At 39.4% G+C, this 20,729-nt stretch overlaps 1 protein-coding gene across 3 annotated transcripts in view; it reads right to left on the reverse strand.

The window, feature by feature from the left end:
• smurf2 (SMAD specific E3 ubiquitin protein ligase 2) overlaps window positions 1–20,729 on the reverse strand; it is a 218,587-nt gene that overhangs the window by 7,765 nt on the left and 190,093 nt on the right. For all 3 annotated transcript variants that reach the window (XM_041216961.1, XM_041216960.1, XM_041216962.1), the window contains 4 exons: window positions 10,881–11,088; window positions 9,570–9,673; window positions 6,098–6,212; window positions 2,630–2,808 (listed from right to left, as the gene is read on the reverse strand). In XM_041216961.1, coding sequence (XP_041072895.1) covers window positions 2,630–2,808; window positions 6,098–6,212; window positions 9,570–9,673; window positions 10,881–11,088 — 606 coding nt within the window. The remainder of the gene's footprint in view (window positions 1–2,629; window positions 2,809–6,097; window positions 6,213–9,569; window positions 9,674–10,880; window positions 11,089–20,729) is intronic.

Consider the following 20,729-nt stretch of genomic DNA (forward strand, 5'->3'; position numbering starts at 1 on the left):
TTCTCTCCAAATATCAGAATGAGAACACAAATGTGACCTAATGGTGAATAAGATTTGTGGAAAATTTTGTTTTAAGAAACTATTTTTTTCATGCTCATAGAATGCAGAGTAAATATAGCTCAAACCTACAAGGCACAAATGTCGTTAATATTACCCCTCATTTTGCAACATTGCAAATCTATACAGAAACTCAAAGTGTTTGCAGTTTTTAAAAAGAAAACCATTACACAACCTAACAGATTTTCCTAACCCCAACCAAAAAAAATACGATTTCCAGGTAGAGATGTCAGTACTACTAGCTAAAACAATAATATTTCAAAAATATGACATGCTATAAATAGAAAATTATTTAAGAAAAAATAACTTACAGGTAACAAAATTTGACAAAACGTGTTAATTGTCATGTGTTCAAATATTGATTATATTTGGGGAGAATGATTATGAAAAATGATTCTGTGAAGCAGTAATTTGGCATAGTTATTTGGTAGCACCAAATTTGAATATTGTTGAAAGAAATGATATGTCAAAGCTTTTCATCTTGCACTCATCAGGACACTTTACAAGATACCAATATCAGGGTGAAACAACAATTTATACTATATGGGGAGAGTGAGCTAAATTTGAGCAGCAGGTGAAGCTAGCTGTTTCACACTGCTACTATGCAGTCGCAACACGAGGGGTATTCGCCACTAACAGGATGCCACTGTCAAGCAGCCAAAAAGATGTCCTGCCTATCATGCAAATGAGTAAGATGATATATGAATTTCAGTGCTGGTGTGATGCTAGGTATGGAGGTTGTATGGCCCAAAGACTGGTAGATCGTATCAAACAGCATGTCCCAGCTGCTGTTCACAACAGGCAAGGTACAGACCATACACAACCAGACTGTGCTTGCAAAACTCTAAAAGTGCCCAATATTACATATGATTGTACAATATTTGCTGAGTAATCCCCTGCGTGCTTAGAATTACACTGACAATTTAAGACTGTCAGTTGGGCTCACAGTCTGGTGCATTTGCACGTACTGGAAGCTACATATATTAATACACAGGGCCCTGTTCTTTGCAGACAGAAAGAATGTGTACACACATTGCGCCTGTTTCAGCTAAACAAATAAGTAACAGCCATTTGCTAACTCATTCCTCAGGACACTGCCTTGACCAATCAGGGTCAAGCTGCCTGGTTTAAATTTCAAACAATGCTTGGCAGTTAACAGTCAGTCACCATAACTGCTACATTCTCCATGGCAACACCTCTACCAAACAAAGTCCACTTGCCAGCCAACCAGCCCTCTCTTCTCATACAGTATAAATTGTTGCTTCCCCCTTTTATTGGTTCTTGTGAAGTTTCCTGATGATGCAAAACTAAAAGCTTTGACATCTCTCTTTTCTCATAATACTCAAGTTGGAATAAGTTAAATACACAATAGAATATGACACAAAATAAGTTAGCTTTCAATGTATAATTGGAAAAGATTATGATGTTTTTGGGCTTCCTTTACCCTTTTCTTTAATTCTACATCTTTTTGGTTACTGTGTGTTTCAGACCACTTCCATAAATAATCCCTGTGCTCCATATTCCAGAGAGAGTATTCACTTCCCCTAATATCTGGGTAAAACTTGCAGCATGCCCAGGCAATGAACAGTGAACCATTTCCATGTTGTTTCAGCCGCTGGTTTTATTTTATGCCTTCAAAAGATCCTCCTGGGCTTCAGAAGGCAGCAGAATACAACACGAGACTGTGTCTTGGATGTTAACTGCCAAACACATTTATTAAACACTAATAGAAGTTGCAAATATTTGTAGTAATGTAACAAAAGATTTTTTTTACAGCCATTAGGTTTAGCTGGTTCCGTGCTGCAATAGAAAACAAATACTTCACATCTACTATGCTACAATAAATGACTGGGCAGTTTCATAGGTAAGGGTTCTTTATTCTTCTATTAGCAATTATGGGTGTTACCTAGCCTGACTAATTACCTTCAAAGATTTGTTGTATTCACTAATTTTGGGGAAAAAACAGGATGATGATTATCTTCAACATAATGATGAGGACACAGTGAATTTAAATAACCATTAATTCAAATGGTGCTACCAACCAAAAATATACAGGGAAACTAATCACACAAGATGAATCGCTTTTGAATTGAATGGCTTTGTTCCTCCCTTGGAGGATTGCCCAATGACAACCACACTAATTGTTGCAACACTGCACCAAGTTAAACAGGCCCAGGATTTTGTTGATTGAAACTTGGTTTAACATTTTATGCATCATGACAAAATTAAAGTCGTCAATACACTCAGACAAAAATACTCCATGATCACATCGTCCAACTGTATACACCCGCTGTACTGGAAATACTCAAACTGGCATTCACAAACACACATTCATGTCCACAACTGGTCCCTCAGCACTCAAGATGAAGATGGTGTGTAAACTCACAACTTTCAAAACATTCATCTTTGCCTCTGCAAATTTCTCTAAGTGAACCTTTAAACAATCTCTACCTCCTCCCACTCCTTTTTGAGTTGATTTAACTTCTTATGAAATCTAAAGTGGAATTGCTGAAATTGTTTTCCACATGGATGGAATTAAGCAGTATAAGGGGTAAAGCAGCAGTGTACATACAGGATCCAGACTAAGCTGTTGTGTAGATCTGGGTCCACAGACTCCATGTCATCCAGTGTGATTGACTTTCCCAGCAGCTGTTTATAGAAGGGAAGAGTGAAGCCCCCATCGATGTAGTGTCCGTGAAACACTGCCATTCCCATAATCCGACCAACAAAATGGAAATAAGACAAGTGTTCCTGGTTTGAAGGAAAGGGAATTGTAAACAATTATATGGTACTCAACAATCATTCGTCCGCAATTAAAATTTTATTGGAATTCATTATTAGGTAGATTAATCATCAATAAATTATATCAAAAAACAAGGTTAAGCTTTAATCCCCTTCCTTTGTAATTTAATTGTTTAAAAATGAAACATTGAGTTCAGAGTTCATATTAAGAATGTACATAGGTCTTTTCACCCTACCGTTTTCCGAGAGGCATTTGTCCCACTGTTAGTTCCGAAACCAAGGTCCAGACATTCTCAAATTTCAACAAGAATCTTACATTTACAAAATACTTTTTTTAGTCAAAGCCTGCACATTCTAACTGTTTTATAAGGCTCAATTAGAAATGCAAAATAAATAACTTTGCAGATGCTGAAGGCAGAAAACAAGTTCACACTTTAGAAACTAAATGACATAACACTCGAAAGATTAAAGAACAATTTGTCTCTCTCTGCAGGCCTCGCCACTCTCACTTTTTTAAAAAAGAAACTGCAGTGTAAAAATACAAAAACAAATTTCACTTTCAAGATTTAACAGGTGTAATCCTGGTTGAGGTGACAACTCAAAATGCTAGCCAAATCCTGTGACATTAAAAACTCTAACAACATGACCTTTAGATGTTAAGGATGGGCTCAGGCACACTACTTTAATCAATGTTGCCTACTGTTCTTTCTTCAAGCTTCTAATGTAAATTACAAGAATTATTTGGTGCTGTAGGATTGAAATTCAAAGCATAAAGGCACTCATCTTTTTCTCTGAGGTTGCAACTGGAAAGCTCAAAGAGCTACCATGAGTCTTGTGGATTTAATCCATAAATCGAAGACTAGCATATCAGCTAAGTACTTCAATTGCTTTCACCATATGAACTAACCAGGAGACTCCATTCAATTTTGTGTAACATGTCTCCAGCTGAATGCAGCATTGAAAGATTCGAAAATCTGAATTGGTCCAAAATCCAAGGAAGGTTTAAACTTTCATAACTAATAAAATTGTTCAATTAACTAGTTTCATGTCAATTTCAAGAATACTGCCCACTACTCCGTTCAATTTTATTTTTACCTCCTTCCTCCTCTTTAGGTTTTCCTGCACCAGAAGTCATTCCCCAATTTCACACCCTATCAATGGTCCATTAGGCTGACCCATACAAACTTTGATTTAAACTGCTGCTCACTCATTTGCTAGACACAGTTTTTGGTTGAACATAGTCTCCTGTTACCCTAAATTTCCCAATATGACTACCATTCTACTCTACACATGTCCAATGGGACTATAATCACCTATCATGGAAAAACAAACATTAGTTTTATCAACCAGCAACCTCAATAAAATAAGGATTATTCTCAGTGTGCACCAATATATAGATTGGCAGTAGTAGCCTGGATGAGGAGTTCTTAGAATGCTTTCGCAATAGTTTCTTAGACCAGCATGTTCTGGAACCAACCAGGGAGGTTATATTAGATTTGGTATTGTGTAACATGACAGGATTAATTAATGACCTCAAAGTAAAGGCACCCCTAGGTCGCAGTGACCACAATATGATTGAATTTTACATCCAGTTTGAAAGTGAGGAGTGGGGGGTCTAAGATCAGTATCTTAAACTTAAATAAATAAGGGCAACTATGTGGGGATGAAAGCTGAGCTAGCTGAAGCAAACTGGGGAACTAGACTAGAGGATAGATCAATAGAGAAGCAGTGGCAAACATTTAAGGGGATATTTCAGAATATTCAGGGCAAGTACATTTCTATTATAAAGAAAATTTTTAAGGGGAGGACCCACCATCCGTAGTTAACTAAAGTTGTTAAAGAAAGCATCAAACTTAATGAAAAAAAGCACACAACTCCGCAAAGATGAGTAGCAGGACAGATGATTGGGCAGAACATAAAGAGCTGCAGAGAATGACTAAAATAAAAGGTTAATCAGGAGAAAGAAATAAAGAGTATGAGGGTGAAGCTAGCTAGAAATGTAAAAATGGATAGGAGTTTTTACAGGTATTTAAAAAGTAAAGTGAAAGTTGGTCCTCTAGAGTGACAGTGGGGAGTTAATAGTAGATAATAAGTCACAAAAAGTTAGTATGCAGGTACAGCAAGTAATTAAGAGGGCTAATGGCATGCTATCCTTTATTACGAGAGGGATTGAATATAAAAGTAAGGACGCTATGCTTCAGTTATACAGGGCTTTGGTGAGACCGCACCTCAAAATACTGTGTGCAGTTATGGTCTCCTTATTTAAGGATGTAAATGTATTGGAGGTGGTTCGGAGGAGGTTTACTAGATTGATACCTGGAATGAACAGGCTGTCTTATGAGGAAAGGCTAGACAGACTGAGCTCGTTTCCACTGGAGTCTAGAAGAGTTAGGGGTGATTTGGTTGAAGTACACAAGATCCTGAAAGGCCTTGACAAGGTGGAGGTCGAAAGGCTGCTTCCTCTTGTGGGTAAGTCCAGAAATAGGGGGCATTATTTTAAAATTAGGGGTTGCCCGTTTAGGACAGAGATGAGGAGAACGTTTTTCTCTGAGGGTTGTGCAACTTTGGAATTCTCTGCTTCAGGTGGTGATGGAAGCAGGATCATTGAATATTATTAAGGCAGAGGTAGATTGATTCCCTTGCCTAACAAGAATTTAAGGTTATCAGGGTTAGATGGCAATGTGGAAATTGAAATACAAGATGATCAGCCATGATCTTATTGAATAGCAGAGCAGGCGTGGAGGGCTGAATGGTCTACTCCGGTTCCTATTTCTTATATTTTTACTCATGAATAGTTCTCTAACTTCAGAGTTTAGATTTTAAGCTGGCTGTAAGCATATAATTTCACAAATGAACAACTATGAACAGAAAATACAATTTTAAAAATCCAGTTTATGAATTAACCATTCATACTACAGAGTTACAGTCATGTATATTAATTTAATAAACGTCCTGTGTTCATCCTCATATCTTACTATAGTTACATATTAAAATATGATCTCTCGCTGGAAGTTCTCATTCAACTCTTGTCCATCAACAGCCAATTACTCTGCCAGGCAGAGTATTTTATTAAAAGCCATAACACATGCACATACAGATCTGTGGGTTTTCATCATCTATCTAGTTCCTCTGCTTCCACTTTCTCAGGTTAATCTCATTGGACTGCTTGTAGTAAGTAGTTACAGGGCATCTGGCCTACTATCTATTCTCCTCATTTTACTGAGAAATAACAAACTACCATTATAAAAATGATGTAGTGGTGTGGCAGGGCTATCAATTAAAAAGGAGACCTGCTTACAGGATTGACCGCAGAATCTGGGTTGATCTGTAATGTGTAGATGTCATCTCTGGAGTACTGGAACAGTCCGTAGTATGGGTTCAACATTTCATGGGATAAAAGGTAGAGCCATTCCCTTCAAGAAAGAAAGTGAACACCTTTTTACTTAATATTAGTCGATATTCAATGGCAGTCTTGTAGCAAGTTACAGGATGTGCTGCTTTACAAGGACAAGTCCATGCAACGCACAATATATTTTGTTGTTAAAGTACAGCGTGCATTCCTTTAAGGCTACAAGGTGCAAAAGCTCTGCAATTCTGAAATCAATCTGAAGTCAATTACAGATCAGGGTACTTTCCTTACACTTTTAAAAATATTTAAAGCCACCTAGGCTCTGATGAAGCAGAATCTAATTGTTAAATGGCCAGAGAACATAGCAGGTCAGCAGCTGATCAGTTTCCAGTGTTGATCTGAAGCTGGCAGCATAAATAACTTCAGCGGAAAAATATTCATGCCTTATAAAATGATTTTCAATCATCACAATTATTTGCAGAACTGAAATATAAAATCTCTACATTGCAAAAACAAATCCATGGATGAGGTACAGATAATATTACTCAGTGAAGGCAATCAACATAATCAGTAGCCAGAAACCTCCTCCTGTTTTGACATGCACCAAGGACTGAACTAGGCATCTCACACACTATCAAGTCAATCTCAAAATCTTTGGCATTTGACTTGCTGATAAATAACAACTAATTCTTAAGTCAGCCAAATGGCACTTTTTGCTTGCCATTGTGCTCAAACCAAATTAGATGGTGGAAATAAGGAAGCAGTAATAAAAGTTACCAAAAATCTTGCATTCTAAAAAGATAGTTAACAATATACAGTTTAGAAAAGCAGCTAAACTAAAGCTAAAAATAAGGAAGAGAGAAATAAAGGGAAGGCAGGGTAATACAAGTGTCTTTTTATGTACAACTATATTTATTTCACTAGTCCAGTGTTAATATTACAGATATAAAGCTATTATTAATTTTTGCTTTTTTTAAAAACTGTAATCTCCCCTCCCCCACTACCCACCAAGTATGAAAGTGCTTAAGCTAAAATAATAGTGAGCCAGTCCAGGGAAACACCAATCTCCCAAAGGAGCAGCTGACAGTCCAGGGGTTATTAATCCCCAACTGCAATTCGCCAAATGGGAAAGCCCGCCCTTTGGCTGCGACACTAAAATTAGCCTGTTCGCAATTCAGCTAGAGAGAATCGAACTAAAATAGACTGCAGGCTAGGGAAAGCAGAAAGAAAATAAATCACAAGTTCTTCAAAGGGTAACACATTAACATAGATAGAAGACTGGCTGGCTGGCAGAAAACCGAGTATGCATAAATGGGTTTTTTCTGACTGGCAGGATGTGACAAGTGTAGTCCTGCAGGGGTCTCTGTTGGGGCCTCAACTTTTTACAATTTATATCAAAAACTTAGAAGACGGTGGTGCATGGTAGCTAAATTTGCAGATGACACAAGGATAGGTAGGAAATTATGTTGTGAAGAAAGAGGACATAAGGAGGATGCAGATGTATATAGATAGGTTGAGTGAATGGGCAAAAATCTGGCAGAGGGGGTATAATGTAGGAAAATGTGTAGTTGTTCACTTTGGCAGGAAGAATTAAAAAGTAGAATGTTACTTAAATGGATAATGGCTGCAGAATTCTGAGGTGCAGAGGGATCTAGGCATTCTAGCGCATTAGTCACAAAAAGTTAGTATGCAAGTACAGCAAGCAATTAAGGCGGCTAGTGGAATGCTATCCTTTATTACAAGAGGAACAGAACATAAAAAGGGCGTTATGCTTCAGTTATTCAGGGTATTGGTGAGACCACATCTCGAATAGGGTGTTGCAGTTTTGGTCTCCTTATTTAAGGAAGAATGTAAATGTTTTGGAGGAGGTTCAGAGGAGGTTTATTAGATTGATACCTGGAATGAGTGGGTTGTCTTATGAGGAAAGGTTGGACAGACTGGGCTTGTTTCCACTGGAGTTTAGAAAAGTGAGGGGAGGCTTGATTGAAGTATATAAGATCCTAAATGGTATTAACAAGGTGGATGTGGAAAGGAAGTTTCCTGTTATGGGTGACACCAAAACTAGGGGGGGCACTGTTTCAAAATTAGGGGTTACCTTTTTAGGACAGAGATGAGGAGAAATGTTCTCTTCAGGTTGTGTGACTTTGGAACTCTCTGCCTCCAAAGGCAGTGGAGGAGGGGTCATTGAATATTTTTAAGGCAGAGGTAGATTCATTCCCTTGCCTAACAAGAATCTAAGGTTATCGGAGGTAGATGGGAATGTGGAATTCGAAACAAGCAGATCAGCCATGATTTATTGAATGGTGGAGCAGACTCCAGGGGCCAAATGGCCTACTTCTGCTCCAATTTCTGTACGTAAATGGCTCAGTTGGTTAAAGCAGTTAGTAGCTAAAGCAGCAAGTTCCCAAGTTGGATCTTCAGTCCATGATGAGGTTCAGTAAAAGCACTGGGATTGGTTTTAGTGCCGCAAGAGTTTCTACTCCTACTATGGAGGAAGCAGAGATCAGGAGAAAAGAGCATCAAGTTCAGTTGTGATACCTCCACAAGCAAACAGCCTGTCAATGCTCATCGTTAGTTCATGCATCAAGAATGATTACTTGGGTGACTAACGCTGTGAAATTATGTCCACAAGGAATCAGCACCTTCAGAAGGAGGAAACAGTTGGCAGAACAAAACGAGGGACAAAACAAAATAAAAGATTTGCTTCATTCCATACAGGTATTCCAAAGTATTATACAATTCTAACGATCATCAGGACTTCCAAGTGGTTGGATTTGGGTTTGGTATATTTCTCGATTTGTCCAGGAAAGTATCCACAAGGTGGTGCTGCATACAGACCCATTTAAAACAGAACTGTGATTGCAGAGCAGAATTAATGTTTAACATCTGGCAGAAGCAGTACAAATATTAATGTTATTAATTTTCTATAACAATACTCAACTTACTTGGTATTTATGACCATTTTCAAATAAACATTTGCAAGCATATTGCCTTAAGTCTCCTAAACATTTTAAAGTAATTTGATAGAAACTTATCAGCTGCAGCAAGTAGTGACACTTACAGATCATCAATTACGCTGTATAAAGGTTTCGAAGTGTGTTATACAAACTACTCGTGGAGCACCATCACATGACCCAAGGAACGGGGCATTAGTCTGTGTCTGAAATTACCCAAACAACAAATTCTGGATCTGTCTGTCTTGCTGACTCAAGAATCAACAGTGAGATTAGCTCAGGGGAAAAGCCACAGAGGAAGTTACCCTGTACAACTTCTGTGTATTTCAATGAATTGTTAAAGTAGCATTGGTCAATTGCCTTCCACTGAAAAAGAAATCTACGAACAGCTTGGTGGAAGTGGAGGCAGTGAAAAGATGGGCAAATTAAAACAGTTTACTACATACATTAGATTACCAATCACGTACCTAGCAACTCCTCCATAATCTAATCCCTCTTCACCGCGGAACTTTACCATTAGCCGTTTCCATAAATCTTTCGGTCTCATCTTCATTACTTGTCTGTAAGACTCCTGAAAATAGAATATTTATCTATCCATTAGGTCTAGATTATTAACCAAAGGATGACATACTACAAAATATAACAGCCCACTTCAAGTGTTAAAGAACTATACACCACTCCACCTCCCATTCCAAAAACACACCACTGTCCATGAAAGGGCACAGGCAGCAATCTGATCCATATTGTGTTCTATAAACTAAAATATACAGCAGCACCGAGGAATTTACTGAATGTATATTCCTGTGAAGCTAGTCTCAAAAAGATGGGTTACCATTGTTATCCATTTAAAGTATTTCAATGGTAATAAAATATGCGATGGAACCTACACAAGGGGGAAAAGATATGTAAGTATATCAGCAACTCTGCTCCCTCCCTGGTGACTGCTCAGCATGATATTTTTAGGGCTCTTGGACCTTCGCTCAGGCACATATTACTACCTTCTCTTTAATTAAAGAGCAAAAAACAAATAAATGAACAAAATATAAATAAACTAAACTCTTCTCCCAATTTATCTGTGCAAATAAATGCAACTTAGAAAGTATAAATAACAGCTCCAGTCAAGGAAAGCACAATGTCAAAGCCAGGCACACTTCCATGGACAGGGACTCGGAATATTTGAGTGCAAATCGCTGCCATCACACACCTGGTCACAACTTGCAGGAAGAGCGTGTGGCAAAGAAATAATCCTAAGGCGAGGAACTGACAAACACAAACACAATTCAAGGACTCTTGCTTAGAGATCCAAGCTGTTCTGGAACCAGTTTTGAATAATTAAAAGGTCTAATTTTAAAGGGTTAAGTTGCTTAGCAATTGTACAGCCATATTGCTCTAGCAGAGAAACATATCTAGAAGAAAGAATAAAGACAGACTATGAATATCTAATAAGGTTGCAGTCATGTAACATGCAAGAGCTTTGCTTAGCTGCGATATATCAACCACCGAGACTACTGATTGATAAAGGTCACCTACAGAAGGTTTGAATTGGAACAAATACTCATTACATTGCTGTTTGCAAGCTGACTGACAATAGTCTGCATTTGGAAATTTCAGCATCACGTTCTTGATTTTATCATTTGTTTGCTGTAAATACCAACAGCCCTGAAATCGCTGAAAAATCTTAAAGCTACGAAACACATCATGACAGAACAGCTATTTAGCAGTCAGTTATTTTATTTTTGCTTTTGCAATGAAGAAAATAAAGGGGACAATCTCTATACCTCAAATATCTCTTCCCTAGAAACCTCGATGCGACAGTGACCAGCCTGCGGCTGCTGCTGGGAGAGTTCTTGCCTCAGGATCTTGAGCTTCTGGACCAGGTCTCGTTTATACCTTGGCACGGTCAGGCATTCAGCTTCATCTGGCAGGAGGATCGGAGGTGCTGGTGGTGGCTGCTGCTGCTGTTGCTCTTTCAGATGGTTCTGACGACTATATGGAGAAGCAAAAGCAGGAGGAGGGAGAAGAAAAACAATTTAAAGCTGATCTAAATACTGTACATTAGTGCCGACCACAAATAATTTAGCAAGTTCTGGTACATCCCAGGAAGAGTTACACTCCAACTAGGTTGCTATCAAAATAAACAATCATTATCTCTACAGCACAGTAGAAATTATAATTTGCATTAGCTGTTTTTTCTAGCAGAAATCTTTGTATAATTGTTGTAATTAGTACAGCATTAAAAAATGAATTACACCTTCAAACTTGTCTCTCAAAAAACACATACAAAAAAATACATTAAAATTCATTGCACAAGTTTAAAATGAATGATTTTATTGTGGATCTGTTCACTGATAGTATTAGAACATATATCTGAAGCAAGATATGCTTGCTCTTAAAACAAAGAATTCTTCTTTGGAAGCAAAAAGATTTGGTCAAAAAAATAGGCAAACTGATTTCCTCAGAAGTGATGCTCACCTGCCAAGAGGTTCAGGGCATAAATCAAAACTAAAATTAAAATATTTACATCAGAGTTACAACATTGTGCAAACTTCCTAAATTAAATATTTTCTCTAAGTTGCTAGTATGTCACTACATTTGGGGGAGAATTTTCTCCCCGTCACGCGGGCCAGTTGGGAGCGAGTGTGGGGCTGATTGCCGCCTGCAATTGGCTGCACGTCGCCACTTTACGTGGGCGGGACAGTTAGGGCCCGCTCAGCATGACGCGCACCCGGAAGCACTCAGTGCTACCTGTGCGGGTTGGGGGGGTGGGGGGGGGGGGAGGTGGTGGTGGAAAAGAGTTGGGGCCTGCACATGAAAGAGCACAGAAATCTCCCTGAGGCTGCCTCAGGGAGATTAATTTCACATTATGAAAAAATGAAAAAATAAAATTACTCTGACATGTCCCCTCATGTGACTGTCACATGAGCTGGGACATTTATGAATTTTCATAACACATTTCATTTAATAAACACTTCACGAAACCTCATCCTGATCGTGAACGAGGTTCCATGAAAAGGCCGCCTGGGCTCTTTGCCTGCCCACCAACCTTAAGGTTGGACGGGCAGCCCTGACAAGTACTTCAATTAGATCATTAATGGCCTTAACAGGCCTTTGACTGTTTGACAGGCGCGCAGCCAGCTCTGGTGCGCGCCCGCTGAACTGAAGATCAGAATGACGCGCTGTGATATCACCAGGTGTCACTTTATGCGTCAGTGTGCAAGGCCTGCCCCCCCCAATAGTGAACAGAAAATTCTGGTCTTGGACTCAAAAACAATGCCAACAGATTAGTAAAAATATGAGCGAATTTTTCAATTCAAAACAAAAAATGCTCGAAACAGTCAGGCAGCATCTGTAAAGAATACAAAATATGCTGATGTTTCAGGCGAGCCATTCATCAGTTGATGATTTTGAAAGGGAGGTGAACAGTATCAGAGGAGATGGAGCCATTTACATCAGTTAGCCTGGGGGCCAGGAAGGGGAGATGTGGGGTCAGTAGTTTAGTAGGAATTGAGTCAAGGGAACAGACGGTGGGTCACATAGACAAGATGAGCTCAGATACAGCGCAAAGAGTGATGAGAGAAAGAGAAAAATGTAGGTTCAAAGCCAAGGGTTATCTTGCTCAGCAGGGTGATCCTGGAGTAGTGGGTGATTTTGGCAAAGGAGAATAGGCCTTTAACTAAATGCATTATAATTTAACAAAATAAACCTATGTAAAGCCACAATTTATATATGCAAATGGAAAAATTGTGACAAGGAACTTACACCTATAAAATTTCCCTATTTTTTCACCAACTTTCTTACACCTTTCTGAAGTGTCTATTCATTAAGTAGGAGTGTATATAGTAAATGTCAGCTGGCTGTTGCCATAGTGGGTATCACAGATGATATTTGTCTTTTCCTCACCCGTTAGCCACATGCATAGATGTTTCATCAGGAAATATTGGATGGTGATACGGAGGCCTGGGTCTGGATTTTACGCTCCCCTACCAATGGGTTTGGAGGTGAAAGGACTTGTTAAATACAGCGGAAAGGCCACCTGGCTGCCACTTACCCACCTGCCCCTGGCCTCACTGCAATCATACCAGTAGCGGGAGTGCTGTCATGCAGGCTGCCTACCAGGGGGCAAGATGAAGCCCTTAAGTGGACAATTAATGCCCACTTAAAGGCACCATCCTCATTAACTGGTCCCCTGTGGCCTTTGGAGAGCCAGCCCCCCCCACACCCCCACATGATTTCACCCCTCCCCAGGTGGCCCTCTGCCCATGGCCCCTCACATTCCAGCTTCTTGCCCCCTCACTGGAGCTTAACACTTGGCTACACACCCAAACACATTCCCAATACTGATTCAACACCACATGCCCAAAGTGCTAGAGGGCTGCTGGCCTCCAACTGGCTGGCAGCTCTGAGGTGGGTCTCTGTTTCAGAAGGGCAGAAGTCCCACTCAAGTCTATTCACTGCCAATTAACTGTTAAATGGCAGCAAGGCAGCCACGCTTTCCCCTCAGTGGACTCCCTCGGACTTTTTAGCTGGGAGTGGTGGAATGGTCAGAGAATCCAGCGCCTTAAAATTCAGCCCCTGTATGCTTTTTCTCCTTAAAGCAGGAACAAAGAGCTACCATAGCACTATACCAGCTCCAAATTGGATGGTGCATTTACCAAATCAGTTATTGGAAGACATGACAAAAGATAAATTTAAAGATCTAAAACAAATCAAGTTTCGAAATATAAAACAAGGGCTTATGTTAAAAGCCAATATATCAAAAAAAAACATATATGCCCTTTAGTCTTCTCTCTTTTATTATGCATGTGTGCATGGTGAATATGAGAAACACAAAGAAATTGGGGGAGGGAGAAGAGAGAAGCAGATAATTTCCTATATTACATCTGTGATTACATTGCAATCAATGGATTACTTCTGAAAATTGTTTTTGGAGGCTGAGGTTGCAAAAGGCTGTGTACTTGCAAGTTCTTTCTTCTAGTGAGAGAGAGAGAGGCAGAGAGAAAAAGAAAATTTCTCCCCGAACCCACCAGTAAGTGACACAAAGGAAGATGAAACTGGTACATATTAAGAATATTTTCCATATTTGCAGCATTAATTCTAAAACAAGGATGACTGCATTTCTCTGAACTTCACAGCAGGGGTCCTGATGCAGAGCAACAAAAGGATCTGAAAAAACAAATTTTAAACAATCTTCTGCCAAATCGGAACTCTTCTTCAGCCTGATCCATAATCTAATTAACGTGCAGCTGCATGAGAAAAAACACATTCATAGACTAAACAGGGTCATTCTGAAAGCAATGTTAATTCTGAACTGCTGATTCTTGCTTCCACCTATTGTCAAGACGAAGGAGATCTCAAATTTACGAGTAGCATTTCAAAATATAACAGCATGCCAATCATTACACCTTTGATCTAAGTTCAGTACCATAGCATGCTCCAAGGAACTGATTGGCAAGAGGTTATTGCTTACAAAATGCTGTTTGTGTTAGCAACCTGGCTGGGACACCATCCTTGGCTGGCTGACCACAGGAATGAGGGAATTTTTCAGTACTACCCACTGGCAATAAAACTAAAAAAATCTTGGCAGTTTTTGCAGACTTCTGCAGCTCTTAAACAGATGGCTTTTCAGGTACTTTTGATTCGCTGTTTTAACGATAAGTTTTGAATAGCTATAATTTGAAGGACGATAAAGTTGTGTCTGTTACACATTGCCTAGTTATCTAAAACACACTTTTGCAAAACAAATTGGTTTCAAGCTGGTCATTCCCGCTCCTTTAATGAAAATGGTTTTACAGGAAATATCCTGTGCTGCAAACAGGCTGTTTAAACAGGAACTAATGTCTGCATAAAAGGTGAAACGGGGTGCCAAGTCTAATTCAAGAATGATTTCAGTTTTAACAAAGCTGATTAATTATCCAAAATTTCTAAATTACTGGGGTAATGATTTCTAATACAATGAAAATCTTGGGAAAAACAAAGTTGTATTTCTTGAGAATCACTTTTTAAATGTTTCATGAAGGTTAAATTTACATTCACATTTGCACAGCCAGGGTATCACCTTGGGGTGCACCTGTTTCATAACACTAAGTCAGTGGAAGTGCTTTCTTTGGGCTACACGGTAGCTCAGTGGTTCATTTTAAGTCTCTCCCAAGTATTTGTTAGGCGTCACCAAATTCTCTGTAGAGACCACAGAATGAAAAACACAAATCACAAAAATTGGAAATACACTTCTGCTTATAAACCTCCTCTCCTGCTCCTCTCACAAATGTGAACAAAACTCAAAACAACTTTCATTTCCTCCAGTAGCTTTTATGCAAGCAAGACTTGTTACTTTTGGATTAAAATCCACTTGCTTCTGCTTGCAACCGTCTTGCATCTTGGTTTCATGGCCAGACTACACTGTGAATGAGCCAGACCTCTACTGGCACCAGCATAAATTTTGCCATGTGGATAATCATGATAGGAGTCATCTGCTCAGCTGAACAATCTCAACATTTATGCATGATCCATGACCAATCTCACCTTGCAACTTTGATAAACCAGTACAGGAAAATGTACCAATTTGAACTCTAAATTAATAAGTTCAAACAAAAAATTGACATTCTCTCCCCAGAGCGTGTCCCAACTCATATCTTCACAAATTGATCACAGTAGTGGTACTATGGAACTGTTCTAATCAATGCATTACTTGACTACACATCGTGGGATGCCACACAGCAGACACACACATGGCTCGGATGTTGCAGTAAAAATTACAGTGGAGTCATCAGTGCTCACCATAATGAAAGTGTAAATCAGTAATTAGCAACTAATTACTTAATGAAGTATATAACTTCTGTGGACTGTGCATGCACAGTCAAATGTGGGAATCAGGAGGTTACTGTCCAAGTCACTGCTGTCTCCAGAAGCTGGGCTATAGTGATAGCTCGCTGAGAGACTCATGTGTCGAAACACATGGAACAGCAGCAAGTTCCTATACTTAATTGATAAGCATGCATTGAACTTGCCAGACAAAGTTAAGGCTTGGCCATTCCTGTGTAAGTATATACTTTGACTGTTTTGCAGAATGTGGACATCGCTGGCTAGGCCAGCATTTGTTGGCCATCCCTAATTGCCCCTGAGAAGATGGTGATGAGGCATCTCCTTAAACTGCTGCAGTCCATATGGTGTAGGTATGTCCACAGTGCTGTTAGGAAGGGAGTTTCAGGATTGTGACCCAGTGCCAGTGAAGGAACAGCGATATAGTTCCAAATCAGGATGGTGTGTGGTTTAGAGGGGACCTAGCAGGTGGTGGTGTTCCCATGCATCAGCTGCCCTTATCATCCTAGGTGATAGGGGTCATGGGCTTGGAAAATTTAACAACATTGTGGTAAGTCATACTGCCGACACCCTCTTTGGCACCGAAAATGAACTTTTACAAGTGTTGAGACTAATTTCTTCAGCTTTTCTGCTCCTTTCTGTTTTTCTTTTACTCAATCCCATCTTCTTTCCCCTTCTATTTCACTTACTGAAATGATTTGTCATTCAATTAAATATTCTTATCTGACACTTGCTGGTTCAGATTTGCATGGTTCAGTAACTATTCTTCAATCTGATTGGTTACGGTAATATGTAGTTGCTTGAAGGATTCACACAAGTCTCTGATTCCCTGCTGAAGGCACTGTGCTGTAATGGTTCTCTAAAAACATTAAGTTCCAGTGCAAAATCCTATAGGAAGTCTTTGAACAAGCGCAACACTGCTCACCACAGAATTCAGCCCCCTGTGTTTAGGTCTCCTTATTAACAGAAGAATGTACATATACTCTAAGCACTAATCTGATTGTGTGTGCAAAATATTGACGCACAGAATTTTGGACATTTTACTATGTTGAAGGCACTATATGAATGACTAAAAAAAATTACACTTCATATGTATAATAAGGAAATTATTCACTGACTTGATAAATGCTTACGAGGATGCGAATGAATGATTATGACCACAAAACTGCAAGCTTCAGACGTTTCCTTTATTTACATGTAAAAGGAACTACTTCTTGCAGAGTTCTCTACATTACACAAATTGCTTCAAAATAACTTTGGAAACTGAAGCATCTCATTGGTGCATTTTTTCAAAAAATACCACAAATGAGGCTTTAGTGTCTGCTTTTTAAACCTCAGACTTTAACATTAACCACCTGTCAGACAACCTGAGGTATATGTTTCAGAAAAGGCATGTGGCCAAGTCTGAAATCTGTCTTTTTAAAACTTTAGCTTTGTTTGAACAGTTCACTGAAATGTGCAACTTTAAAAGTGTTCTAAAACAGTGAGGTTTTCCTCATATGTCTCCTCCACAACCACCCCTCCAGCCTCCACCTTACTGAGATACATTTCCACAGTGAGCGACAGCACTGCTGCCCTTGGGTATCTTGCCTCTGGTCACATGAAAACCTGGACGGTCAATTGACAATTGACTGTAATCTTGCCCTTACTGTGCTGTCAACCTTCCCAGGTGGATGTAAAGAAATTATTTCAACTTGATTACGAATCTAAAAGTAGAGGTCATAACTATAAGATCTTCATCCATAAATCCAATAGGGAATTCAGGAGAAATGTCTTCATCCAGAGCGTGGAGAAAATATGGAACTTGCTACCACAAGGAGTAGTTGGAGCCAAATAGCATAGATGCATTTAAGGGCATGCTAGATAAGCTCTTCAGGGGGAAAGGAATTGAATTGGTGGGGTTAGATGAAGTAGAGTGGTAGGCTGCTCATGTGGAGTATAAACGCTGTCATAAACCAATTAGGCTGAATGGCCAGTTTCTGTGCTGTATACTCAATGCAAGGTGAGGGGGCTGGGAGGGGAGGTGGGTATGGGTTGGGGAAAGATGGTTACTGGAGTTGCAGAATCGTTTTCCTGAGTTCAAGCTCAGAGCTTTCAATTTCCTCAATTTGCCCAACTCGGCACAGACCAAAGAATAAAGCTGGAATATCTTTATCCGTATGGCTCAATCCTAAATCTCTCAGCACATGTACTTAGTGCAAGTTTTTAAAAAAAAACCTTTTTCTTCAACTATCAAAATGAGGAACATCAGCAGCAACATATTAAATGCTTATTAGTTTTATATCATGCCCCTGACACCACCATTGATATCCACAACAAGCATTCCAATGAAAGGTATAGCACAAGCAGACTGAAGATCCTTTTGGTCTCTCTCAACTGTGGGCATTAACTCAAACTTTAGAAGAATACCACTAAAGCACCACTGCGACACTTCAATTTCTCTATGAACAGGCTAAGGAGGAAGGCGTATTTCATTTAATTTTATTTCTGGCTGGTTACCAATCTAACTTCTATAGATGAGAGGTCACACAGGTTCCCAAATGTGATCTGTTAAGAATAAATAATTCTAAAACAGCCTGGGAACTACATTTAGAAAATATCTGCTTTCTGAATTAAAAAAAATACTAGATTTCAGAAAACAGAGAGAGCATCTTAATGTGCATGAGGATGAGACTCATTTTCAAGTGTCTGATACAGCTATAATATATTTTTAAACACTCATGGCTATCCAAAATAGCAAATCAGAGCTATCTCACCAAAGCAAATTAACTTAAATTGTTTCAACCATCTGCGTCTAAACACTGACAAAGTGGACGTTATTATGGTCTCTGCTGCCAGTGATGCTTGTATCTTGAGACATTCCAGGGCAAAGATCAGTGCTCCAAGTGATGAATTGCGTCTGCCAAGTCTGAGGACTGTTCCTGCTCGTGTGTGCATGACGTGTAAGCTTCCTCTTGCATGGGACTGGAGACTGCACTACAAATAAGATGGGCTTCATTCCCTCTCCATCTCCCTCCCTGAACAAATGTCAGAAAAGTCAACAGGAAGTCTCATCCTATTCAGTTCTTGCATGCCAGACCTCACTGTGGAGCCAGCTATTAAAACCATCCTGAGCTGTAAACACACAATGACCCCAGAAGCAAAACATAGTGAATGCACTGTTCACATGGTGGCTAGAACTGATAGCACAGGGAAAGTATTTGACTGGTTAGAGCAAAGGCTCTTATTCCCTACTCTTAAGTGGATGGTCTTTAAGTGTTGGTTTGAGATGATGAATCAAAATCGTGCATCCCCACTGCTCAATCTCAGGCTAATCACCTCTTGTATTGTCTTCTGACAAGTGAGAAGGTAGGGGTGCTCCTTGCACATTCTTCTACTTATCTTCACAATAGAATCCTTAACAACTGCCCCATGAATGAATCCACCTTGTGGTATATAGGTCAGCCTTGTGGCTCATAGAGCAACATTGTAGACAACTGCTTTCCAACACATCACCTTCACTTTCCACATCTCCCTCTCCATGCTTTTTCCAAATCACCAAATGAATTTTACCACTTCAAAACAGAGGGTACGGCTCCTGCCTTGGATAAGTATGAAATGTTTGCCTCCACATAAATGCAGACAGGGGAACAGCTTGTAAACAGTTACAGTTTAAATATATGAAGAAGCTTTGTGAACACCATCAAGAACAATACTCCAATACAGCTCCCATACATGGGATAGCTTCACTAATTTTTCTAAGTCAGCATCTTTAATGATGCAACTACCGCTCATGTTAAAAGTAAAAGATGGATGGAACAGAGGTATTTTAAAGTTTTCATAATATTTGAGTTTTCAAAAAAAATTGTTCCTCTTTAGATAAGCAGGTTTGTCAAAAGAGTATGTCACTTTAGCACACAGGAAATGGAAACTGCAAAGCAATGCAACAATGCATCAGATTAGCAACTAATTACTTAATGAATTATACATTTCTTGCAAAATACAGTTGTAAGATATTTGCACTCCTCCCTTAATTTCCTTTATGTACATGCTTCCAGTTGACAAAGATAGCCAGGCAAATGTCATGTAATAAGTCACAGGATTGATCTTCCCTCCATTGTTTCCATCCATCCTTCCATGGGTCTCTGTTTGGCACCTTCCTTGGGAACTCAGCAAACAAGGAATTCACCATTTCAGAATCTTTTACAAAAGTCACAATAAGGTGGCCATTTTTATGAAATAGGACTACAGCTGCCAGCAACTGTGCTGTCCTCCCTCTCTCAGCTGTAATTCTTAACATAAACATGACCTACCTGGAACAGTTAAACAGGATAGCTACAGGAGGATTTGAATATACTTGGGAACTGGGCAGACAGGCAGCAGACGAAATCAATCTAAAGAAATGCGAAGTACTTTACATGAGTATAAATGCCCAGAAAGGAACTGCTACTTAAATTGAAAGAAAATGAAAGATCTAACAGGCCTGATCGACAATAAATTAAAACCATCACAACAATCCTTGGCAGCAATGAGTGAAGCATATCAGATGTTGGGATGTATTAAAAGGTCAACATTGACCCAAAAATAGTGAGGTAACCCTGCCACTTTATCAACCATTGCACGCCCACACTTAGAATACTGTGCACAGTCCTGCTCACCGCAGTACAAAAAATATTGCAGCTATTGACAAGGTACAGAAGAGAGCAACCAGAATGACTTAAGTGATCGGGAGAGATTGGATTATGGAGGAGCGATTATGTAAACCGTAGACGTAATCAATGGAAAAGCAAGGATTAGTGATAAGATAACTGATTTTAGGATTCTAAAGAGAT

Source organism: Carcharodon carcharias, chromosome 22, assembly GCF_017639515.1.
Source record: "Carcharodon carcharias isolate sCarCar2 chromosome 22, sCarCar2.pri, whole genome shotgun sequence".
NCBI lineage: Eukaryota > Metazoa > Chordata > Chondrichthyes > Lamniformes > Lamnidae > Carcharodon > Carcharodon carcharias.